General features: G+C 35.9%; 1 protein-coding gene across 2 annotated transcripts in view; it reads right to left on the reverse strand.

The window, feature by feature from the left end:
• Window positions 1-11,254, reverse strand: part of LOC592389 (T-box transcription factor TBX3) — a 59,356-nt gene extending 48,102 nt beyond the window's left edge. For both annotated transcript variants that reach the window (XM_011681887.2, XM_791917.5), the window contains exons 1-2: window positions 10,502-11,254; window positions 2,620-2,857 (exon numbers count right to left, since the gene is read on the reverse strand). In XM_011681887.2, the coding sequence (XP_011680189.2) occupies window positions 2,620-2,857; window positions 10,502-10,655 (392 nt within the window). In that variant the 5' untranslated portion in view covers window positions 10,656-11,254. The remainder of the gene's footprint in view (window positions 1-2,619; window positions 2,858-10,501) is intronic.
• Between the last annotated feature and the right edge of the window lie 683 nt (window positions 11,255-11,937).

Consider the following 11,937-nt stretch of genomic DNA (forward strand, 5'->3'; position numbering starts at 1 on the left):
TCATGGCTTTCCAAATAGGGTGTAAGATTTAACATAAACAAATAGTACATTCAGACCTATGTTGAATATTCTTGTTCACTTATTTATGTGTGAATAACACTGACAATAATAAAAACACACTCAGATAATAACCATTTTTTCTCATCCATTCAATGATGTTGAATTGTCATGTAAGTTTTTTTCTAGCAAAAGTCAAATTAACATGCTTTGTGTAATATTCTCCAACTTCCACAGTTTAGGAATCAAGCCGTCGTCGCCTGCAATCTTCCAATCATAGATTTTACCACACCACTCTTTTCTTTGCTTCTTGGAAATTTAGAATAAAAAGTTACTGAAAGAAACAATTGAAGCAAAAATATCTAGATTATGGGTCCAAACTATGATCTTTATAATCGTTCTTGAAAATATTTTGCGGTCACGACAGATTCTGCGGCGACAGAATCTTTGACAAGAGGGGCTATCAGCTGTGAAATTCAGCCCGCCACTTCCGCGGGACACGTAGCCACATGTTCTGATCAAACACGGTAAGCGGTTCGCTTTAAATGTTCACTGTATCGGGTTTACAAACAATTGATTTTGGACTATTAGATATCCCTCACTTCTATATTTATTCCGATTATATTAATGCGTGAACGCGTGTCCGCTTCAAAAACTTTTATTCACACCACTGGTTTATTTTATTAGAAGATTTCTTTTTTGTTTTGTTTATATTCTTGTGAAAATACTACCCAAATGGATAAGGGCAAATATAAGAAAGTAATTGTAAAATAATTAAGACAATCAAAGACTTATGAAAGTTATTACAAAAATCAATATAATATATAACCTTTAAACAAAACAAAATAGGATTTGAAAACAGTTGAAATATTTTGTGATTGGAAAATACGGGTGCCAGTTGGATAAACAATTTACAAAAGGAACACATTTAATATTAAGATGCTGTTCTGTAATATGTCTTATTGTTGTATTACTTATAATAGAGATAGTTTTTCAACAATTCCCTTTATAAACATGTTACAGTTTGTAAGAAGATAAGTATCATTGCTATACTGATAAAATCATCAATAATGATGTAACAACTAGGCAAAACAACAAACTAAGGAATGAGAAAGATATGGTAACGTAAGTTTATTATGACACTATTACTTCTATTTACAAAGCTCTAGCAAACTGTAAAACCTCAATTATGACCCTCATAATGCTTTGCGGTTCGGTAAAGGTAATACGGAGTTCAAACAGGAGCTACTGATATGGAAATAGAAAATCATCTTTTGTATTTGAGTAATTGCGACCACTTTGGAGCACTTCCTAAAAGTAAAACCTTAGATCTTTTAATAAAAGAATCTCAGAAAAAGGGAAGAAGTAGAAAAGAACTAGACGAAAACTGAGCTTGGATATAGATCCCCATTCAAGATCCAATGCGGTATTTCAGAAGAGGACAAACTTCTCTAAAATGTCTAACTTGAAAAGTTGTCAAAACATAAATCTGCAATGTTTTTAAAGCGAACAGAGCATAAGCACAGCAAAACAAAAATTTTATCGGTGTTCATGAAAACCCCTAACTTATATTTGTCGTCTTTATTATTCTATTCTAAACTGAACTTCTATGACGATATTGAAATATGGAAATTAATTGATATTTGAGAAAGACATGAAAAATGTATTGTCTATAAACTAAAAAAAGGGGATGATATTTTTATCTGCAAAAAAACCCTCTGTATCAACAGTGTGATATTCATTATAATAAGCTGATTTTGCTGAGTTGAAAGAAAGAAAGAAGTTTACTGGGTAGGATATTTCAACAAACAGCCAGGAGTGTGGCTTCGGTTTTCAAAGAAAGTATTTGAGTTCTCCTTCCCCAGCAATGCATGCATGCATGCAGAATGATCAATTATTCATAATAGTCGCCATGTCCCACTGCTGCACGGACACACATACATTCTGAATAAATGATTGATGAAAACAAGCTTTGTTTCGATTTAAATATATCCCCGCGATTTGGTTGCCCCGACGAATGGTCACTCACCATATACACACGCACTCACGCACACAAAAACACGCGCACACACTCACAGATTCTCGTCACATAGAAAGCGATGACCACAAATTACTTCAGTCATCTGTGTCTGCTGACGCCCGAACACAATGGGCCGCAAAGGGGATCTTTCATGCACAAGCATACTGTTTGCTATGGGTTTGTCGCATTTCACAAATCGATTAGTTATTTAGTGTTAAAGTGCCGTATAATGACGGCGCTTCGTCTAAATTCCCATACACTATTTTCCATTTATTGATTAATATATTCATAAAAAAACTGGGACAGTACGGATGTACATGATTTCTTTTTTTGTAAATAATGAAAACGTGTCCATAATTAAGGTAATGATTAAAATGCGTTTAAGAGAAGGCATCTGTAAATTTGTTTTGTTTTTTGTTTCAATTCTAAAATATATATTCATAAATCACAGCTCAATCGAAATTCGTCTCTCTTACAGTGTATACTAAAAGAGTCTCGTATTACCCTGGTATTATATCATATACGTATGAAAAAAACATCTTCAAATTATAAATGAAGGAAGAAAAAAAGAAAGAAAAATAAGAAAGATTGTCCATTCTTACCTTCCCGCTTTTGTGATAATCATTTCGGTTCCGATCTCATGAAACTTGGTCCAGAGCTCCCTTCCTTCTAGCGTCACCTTGATGTCTTTGGTGGCAGGGTTCTGGGCCGACAGGTCTGGCGGGCGCATCGCTGCTGCCGCCGCCATCATCTGCTGGGTAGCCGCGGCAGCAGCAGCGGTCTTGTGGTCGCTTGGCGGGGCTGGCAGCGGGGTGAAATCTCCAAAGTGACTGCTCCGGTCTGTGGGACATTTGCCAAGGAAGAAGAAGGTTGGCGTCAATACAATCCGATATGAGATGGTATAATTGTACTTATTTATCAATAAAAAGAGACGATAACTATAATATTCATAACATCTACAACATTGTGAAAACATTATAAATGTTCTAGGTTATCATTATAAAAACAAATAAACACACACGAAAAGGGTTAGTCACGTCCGGAGTAAGTTTAAAAACAAATTTTCATTTTGGGTATAAAATCAGGATATTCTCGATTATCGATTTATTCACCTCCTCACAGCATTGTAATTGTGGTCCGACTCAAAACATCAAGCATTTTATGAAATTATTTTATGATACTTTCTCAGCTGGCAATTCAATTTTCGCAAGAATCATCGAATTACGCAGGCATTTCAGTGTGCGTATTAAAAGTCTCACATTGAAGACAATACAAAACAATTCCTTTCCAAATTGCCCAGGCTTTTAACTTTTGTTTTCAAATTTTATTCACAAATAATTTTTCTTTAGATTGGGTGGATGATATAATAGGATGACACTATGCGTAAATGAATATTGATGTACAATATTCTCTGATTTTCACGATTTTCAGGTAATATTGTAATCAGAAGGTGATGACACTTTGTCCCGTTTGAATAATAACAAATGAAAAGATCCGCACAAACATTTTAAAAGTTGTGATATTTCAATGATCTTCTAAATACCGTTCTCTTCTAGTGTTATATGCTACATTTCTTTTACAATCGTGATAACGAAAACCGAAGTGCAGTATTATGTTTCTGTATGGTGAGATGAACCTGAATCCATGTTACAGATACATGTATCATGCTTACAATTACATTTAGTCCCGTACATAGTTTGGTTAATGAGTCATCAGAAATAATAATTGTCAAATTTAATCGCTTAAAATTAAGTGGTAAACTGAAACTATTGATGAGATCAAATACCTATTCACTCAAAGGTAAGTACGGAAGTCACGAGATGTTTAGGATTTTTTTTTTGGAGAGGAGGGGGAGGGGGGGGGGGTGTGCAGGTCAGTAGCGCATGGGCACTCACTCACTCGTTCAATACTGATTACATAATATCCCCATGTCCATTACAAATCGAAGTCAAACGGATTAAACCATTCTAGTAGCCCTCCCACAGCTCTTGTCAAAAGAAAGAAAACGTGGGATGTGTCCACAGCTAACTGCTAATGAGCAATTTTCTATTAGCCCAGGCTGTCAAAAGATAATTGCCATTATTACGTGCCTCGGCCGTGTCTGACATGGGGCACCGCGCATCGACCCGTTTGTACATCAGGGGCGCATTAAAAAGCATTCAGCGTGCAAGGCGAGTGGAGGGCGTTTAGAGGAGGGGGGGGGGGGGGGGGGTAGTAACTAAAATTAACGGAGAGGTGATAGATGTTAAGTAAGGCTGATTATATGTTTGTTAGGAGCAGGGCTTAATGCACACTGACATATTTGACAGGTCGTACGCGCGGCAAGTAACTGTTTTCGATTGTGGGCTTAATTGATTAGAAGGTAAATATTCCGTCCATGGCCTGCACAAGCACTGTGTGGTATAGGTAGTATGAGAGGACAGAGAAAAGGAGAAAAAAGAAAGAGGGAAAGAGAGAAAGGGAGGGAGGGAGAGATTGACTTATAATCACGGGCTTATATTCATGTAAACGTCTTTGAGATATCCCTCTTAAGTGAAACAAAAAGAGAAATTATTCTTCAGCATTATCGACCAACACACAGGAAAACAATAACAAAACATACATTTACGAACTTAAAATTGGATATACATGTACATTATACATTGCAATGGGCGCCAGTCATGCCAGTTTTTTTCATTCACAGCATTGCCCACAGGCTAAGGAAACGCTTGGAAATATTTGACCTCCATTTGAGAAGTAAAGGTACATAAAACCAATAAAGATACTTTTGATATACTTTTAATACTTAACGTGTAATGAAATGTTTCTAGAATCTCAATGTCGTCATAGATAATAACGAGAGAGAGAGTTCTGTAAAAGGTCAAAAGAGAAAATACAAACATTGGGTTCTTCAGAAAGGGTAACAAGCAAAGGCAACAAGTTCGTCGAGCAATAAAGATAGCCGTTTGCAAGACAAACGTAATAGAAGTATGCTCCTATGAGAGCTTTATATCTTGCTGATCATCCGATTTATATCAGCTTTCCACTTACGGTCAAGGATCTTGACTCTTACTTGTGTAACATGGTCAGTTGGGCCACATTTATCACTAATATGGAATGACTGAGCTACAATAAATCACCCGATAGAATTACACATGGGCGAAATAAAGATGTTTTCAATTTCAATCAGCTCAACATCTCCAGACAGTCATAAAAATAGTGATATATAAGTTTCCTCTACACTTATATAATATATATGGAGAAAGAGAGATTCTTTATTGTGATTGCAGTTCAGGGAATACATATTTGATAGACATAATTAAATTTTGAACCAACAGATGAGCTAAGGAAATATCAAACTATTTGTAACAGTTTTTGTCTTAACCATCATCCTTGTGTGCGTGCGTGTGTGTGTTGGGGGGGGGGGGAGGAGGCGCCAAAACAATGCACGTCGATTGATCTCTACTGGAATGGGCCATACACCCTGTACGCGCTCATGTTTCAAAATGCTATAAACGTTATCAAGTAAAATTGTACCAGTGTCATTCATAACTATTTTCAATAATTACAAAATAACGGCTCATTACTCTCGATATTTGTATTGATTCATGTTATTAATTCGTTTATCGTGTGTTTTTTACACCTTATTATATTAACTTTTATTTACATTTGTATTATCATTATCATGTGTTGTGATTTTTAGTATTTCATTCAAACAAAGTCAGATGAATCACAGAGCTGGACACAGCTACCTTGAAAAGAAATAGTTTTACAGACAATCCAATACACTTACAGGGATATTTTTTTCTCTGAAAATTTATCATAAACAAATTGCAGAGATAAAGATAGCATGGGTGTAATATCGAATTGTTTGCTTCTTCTCTTGCCCAGTGGTGACCGTCAAAAGGCTTAACTTTACTCAACATGGTTAACAACAATTTTACGACTCTTTTGTCTCTTGGTAAAGCTGAAATAAAAGGATATATTTTTTATGAATAAAAAGAATAAAAAGGAAGTTGTTATAAGAAACTTTTCTATTGTATCAAACGATGTTCTGTATATTAAACGGAATATTGCATTTGTAATAATAAGATAGTGACGAGTTGTCAGCTTCAACATTCAATATAAGTGGTACCCTTTCATTAAATAACAAACTTTTGAACAGTCATCGATCGATCTGCAGAATTATAATATGTTGTTGTTGTTGCCTGAGTTGAATATCAGGTTTAATTTCCCTTTAAATTATGGCGTGATATACACAACTTCGCTGAACCATTGACTACCATGCACGTCTGGGTTCGTGGATGTTGGATGGATGACAATTCTGTCATCGGGAGCAGCGAAGAGTCACAGCGGATGCACGATATGGGACCTCGTTTTTACCCGTCGCGTATGAATAAAATATGAGAGAGTGATAAAGTATGTAAATGTATGCCACACACGGATCTTGTATGGACGTGGCTGGTTGGGCCAGCTACATAATCATCACGGTAAAACAAGATGACTGTACTGTTATGTATCCTTCCGACTTTCAACGACTGGAATCAAGTTAAAACAAATCGACAAACAATTTTATTACGCACACGATAGATATAACGATTTACCAATTTTTGTTTTTGTTGGATGAATCTGAATTGATGTGCATGAACATGATATCGAGGGGAAGAAAATTACCAAATTACTTTAAGTACTAAATTAAGAAATGAAACTAAGCAACATTTACAAAACCCAATGTATATGTTAAGCTTATTGTTATAAAGTTTCATGATATTGGATATCTAAGGATATTCCAAGTTGTATCAACAATAATTATATGTGATGTCAGTAACATTCTGATTATCTTCACTTGTTATTGTTTAATATACAGAACACATATTCATTTATCAGTGATTATGTCTATTCTTGCATTCTACATGCATGCTTCCTGTGGTTCACCTCACTGTAATCATGATACGTTTAGCAAACTAATAAGATTATCATAAATCCGTCGAAAAGACCTTCTCGCCAAGGTGTATCGATGTCAAATAACTAAGAAATTAATAAAGAGACATTAATTTGTATGATTCTTATGAAAGAGAAGATAGAACTTGATTAATTAATCTTCCGATTATGAACCTATAATCCCTCAGATTTTATTTTGTCTTCAAATTCTTTTGAAAATGTAATTGTTTTAATGACACGTTCAAAAGTATTCGTTCAATCCTTTTAAAACACATTTTCCTTCGAATCAAAATATATACATATTACATTCGTCACTGTGATGGTTTTTTCATCAGTCTGGAAAGATAACTCTACAAAATTTCATGAGGCAGTCATTGATTGCGAGTTTTGAAGGGCTTTAACTACGAAACATCAAATCCAAATCCAAAATGAAGAAAAATGATCTGAAGAGATGGAGTATATTATATTCTCCTGAATTCGTTTAGGTGAACTTATTTTTCTATCACATATAAGTGAATATAACAAACCAAGCTTTCAAAAGATTTAATAAACATAGAGTAGAATACAACGTATACAAAGTGGTACAATAATGTTTCCATAAAATCATTGAGACATGAGTTTCACAAATATTCTAGTTCAGATGATTTAGTCATTTTCAGCATATTTAGATGAAAAGAAGTCATTCCTCGATTTCTTTCTGTTTAAAGCAGAGCTGTACAGGATTTGAGTCGAATGTTATAATCTGATATTTCAATCATGAAAAAGAATTTTGAATCTTACTCAGAATAAGAGCGACGTTTGGGGTTTTAACTTGACAAAGAACCTACAAATCGGGAGCATGGGAGAGGAGAAGAAGAAAAAAATCCTGGCGTAATTATGTTTGAGTTGGAGGGCATAAGAATGTCCACATCTTTATTAGCCATATATAAACGATTCTATTTAAATGGGAGTAAAGATGAATTGAGTGAACAATGGGAAAGCGAAGTCCATTGAAGGTGATGCCACTGTGAGCACGTTAGCTTGTTTGGCTTACTCTCTTGGTTTAACATTGCCATTAAGTGGCTGTGAAGAAGCTCTTCAGAACCTCTTGATAGGGATACCACGCATCTTCAGAATGACTTCTACCACTCTTAAAGCTCATCCTCGGTTTTCAATCACCATTTAACCACATCAACCCTAATCCCAAGACAGAGAAGATTTCGTCATATTTCTACATTTTGAGTTGAATATGGTATGGTAATCATCACTCTAAACTGCCGACAATTTGTTTTCTTTCAAGGAGAATTGATCGAGAGAGTGAAGGAAAATAACTTACGAAAAATTGTAAAATTTATACTATTTTGTCGATTTCAGGGAAGATTATTATATTTCAATTGATTGAAAGAGTAGCAAGGGTGGTTTGTTTACTTTTGTTTCCACGTCTGTTACCAAGAGCAGGTATAAACACAATAAAGTTATTCTAAATTATCTGTTATTTTATTTGTGTTTGAGATTTCGTTCTTTTGATACGAAATCATAAAAATTAGTTACTAGTTTTTGAGTTTGTTATTCTTGGTTATCTGGCTTTTTATATGATATTATACTTGATCAACGTTTGCGTTGTAACCACATCAATTATAACAGTACCTTTAAATCTTTCTCACAACGACGTCACGCAATATAAATCGTTTGTTGGTTTTACCTATATTCATTACGTTATTGGTTTACCTATTTAGCAAGGAGAAATGGAGGACGTCTTGAAGGGAAATATTCGTGCATGCTATCTCATGTTTATAGACATGTCGTGGGATTGTTCTTTCCAGATCAGACCTAATTCCAGTGGGAATTCCGTGTGTGCTCTTTAGGACTGTACACACTCTGCACTGATGTATTAAACGTTTATTCAACAGCGAGGGGTAAAAGAAAGGAAAGAGAAAAGCTGGAAAAAGAGGGCAAATTGCAAAATGTGTAACTTCGTGCCGGTGACAAATAGCCATGACACCTCCTGAGCTTTTTGAGCTGTCTTTGCATACAAACGTCCCTTAGAAAATGATCCATTCGCAGCGCATATATACAAACGATCCCTCCTCTCATTTGCTTGTGGAATACAAACGAATTAAAGGGATAGGAGAGGCTGCTAAAGAGGCAATACTTGGACAAATGAGGTGTGTCAATAAGACATGAGTTTCTGTGTCGCAGGCGGAGGGAAGCGGGGAGAGGGAGGAGGAGGATTGGTGTATAGGGTTGTCGTTCTGACCGGCCTTCGAGGCGAGCGATGGAGTACCGAGCCGCCTGCCGCAGCCCGTGCATAGCTAACTCATCAGATAGGATGACAGCCATCCCCACTCAGCCGCATCGAATACTGTAAATATTTAACAAGGAGAGGGGACTGCAAAAGGGGCCCATCCGATGTCAAAGATACACAGTATCCTCTCGTGAGATATTGATAGTCTAATTTGATTCAAGATCTTTTATTTCAAAAAGAAAATTGTTACTTTTTATTTTCCCTCTATATACATTCATTTACTCTGCGGTGTTGAAAAGTTGATAGGATTTTTCGGATCAGTTTTGTTGTCATATATCCCTTTTTTTTTTTTACCTTCCAACATTATTTCGTAAACAAAATACTCAGAGTAAAATACAACTAAAATGGTGCATCCGCAAGCCTATGGTATAACTATAATGTAACTAAATGCGAAATGAGATATTCCTACGGATCTTAGACTTTGAAGTACTTTGCCAAGAAACTCTTTTAATTTCTAAGTCATACAAATCCAAATAGAATCCTTCTCTTGGGTATTGGGTACAATTTTTTGCCCAGCACGAAGTTAATTATGTATCCAAATAACTTTGGGCATTGTCTTTACCCATTTTCCCATTAAGTTCAAACTATAGAATAATTACTTCGACAATGGGTAAAGTATTAACCAAATTAAGTAAACAAATACAAATACAAAACGTTGGTTGGATATGTAATTACCCCAATGGCACATTTTTTTAAATCCGGTATTCTGGCATATGATATTATACACGTCTGTTAATCTCTGAGAAATATAATATGTAGAAAGAAATATCTTTGTTTTAGATAAACGAATAGACAGTTTTTTTTTAATAAACGATTATTTGGAGGTATTGTTTTTTTTCTACTTCTTTACGTTCACAATTATTTGTACTTTCCTTTCCGTCTCTCTGGTATTATTTTTGTACTTCAGTTGTTAATTTCTTTTTCAAAGAAATTTCTACTTGACATTGCAATAATAAAGTTAAATTTGCCTATCGGATGATCAAAGTTTTTCAAAAAGGAAATAAAAACAATAAATATTCCATGAAGTGTAAACAAAAGATAATAAATTAAAACCTGGATAGGAATATAGATAGGCCTATCATATACATGAGTATTAAGGAATATGACAAGTAATATTGCAAAGTTTGAAGTTGAAGCTTCACTCTTGAGAACCGAGTACGTGATCTGTGCTAAATACTATTATGCAATCTGAATGAATGGGAAGCAATAGATTAAGAGTGTGGGTGTTTGTAGAGAGGTGTTGATGTGGGTTGAGTTGAAGAGGGGTTGTTACACCTCACCTGAGAATCCCAACGAATTATGATTCGACGACTGCATGGGTAGACCTGGGTAGGAGAAGCTCCTAGGTGCTGGGGGCACGATGCTGTTGAGAGCAAAGGCGTGAGCCCGGGCACGATGATGGTTGAGGTATTCCTCGCTACCGTCATACATCATTCCCACTTGTCACCACCACCGAGAGAAAGAGAGAGTCAAGAAACAAGCCTACAATCAGCCGCTAACAAACTTCCAAGGGGGCGACAAAATCGAACGATGTCGGCGACGAACTTCTCAAGTCCAGAGTAGAGATCTCGCTTTTTGGGGTGAAGTACAGAGGGAAGAGAGAGTGGGAGAAAAAACAATGCCACCGTGCGCGCATTCCCAACCTTGGTGCACTCGTGAAAAACTTGGTGTCGAGAGAGCGAGAATGGTTTTATTTATATCTCCAGATTCACGTCCCGGTGAGAACTGAGGAGGAAGAACAGTATGAAAAAAAATGGTTCTTTACGTGGATTCATCGGAGATCGTGCCGAAACACCAATTAAAGACCTATTATGAAGTGCCTCCGACTAGGTTATACCGTTTAGACAAGCGCGACTTACAACGGGCGCTGATTGGTCCAATGCGCACGTCCATCACCAGCACAGTGACCACGCCCATGAGTCCGCCATCGAGAGGGTACTCTTTCTGCAGCATGATCATGAGTTGAGGCGACAGCTTTGCTCTATGCAGGCACAAAAGCACGCATTTTCTCGCGAGCGCACTCTTTGTTGAATGGCATTCACAGCGGCTCTGTTTGTTTGAGTCAAATTTTCCGGTTTTACACGTGTGTCTTTTCAAGCTCAGTAAATCAGCGCTTGATACACTCTGAGAAGCGTGCTTCTTATTTCCAACACACACAAAAAGAAACATTAAGTCTAAGATGTTTCTTAAGCAAGCCGATTACTGCATTAATGAAGTTAACAATCTTTGTCATATTTTTGTTAAATCCAGCATCGATTTCAATGAGGACATTTCAAACAAAAATGATATTATAAAATAGCTAAATTCATTAGTGATGCTGTTCATCATCTATAAAAATTATTTTTAAAAAAGGAAAACAAGTACGTCACCCAAACACATGGCAGAACACATATGATGAGTCGAAAGTCTGGTTTGTAATGGATTTTAGCCAATCATGGATTAGAATATATCCGATATCAACTCCAAACGCTGGCATAAGATGACGCGAAAATGATGAAGTAGAGAAGTTTCATGCTTTAAATCCAACAGATTCTAGTTTGATATATATATATATATTCTCATCAGATCCTTTCGATAAAACTACGTCAATGAAATGATTGTACGGCCTCATACTTTATTTTTAATTTTTTCCTTTACAAATTAGTACAATGTGTTATAGATACTAACCTATTTCAATTCGTAAAAATGTATGACTTCAGAATGTTTATTGTCACAT

The sequence above is a fragment of the Strongylocentrotus purpuratus genome, unplaced genomic scaffold (assembly GCF_000002235.5).
Source record: "Strongylocentrotus purpuratus isolate Spur 01 unplaced genomic scaffold, Spur_5.0 spur5_scaffold_2, whole genome shotgun sequence".
NCBI lineage: Eukaryota > Metazoa > Echinodermata > Echinoidea > Camarodonta > Strongylocentrotidae > Strongylocentrotus > Strongylocentrotus purpuratus.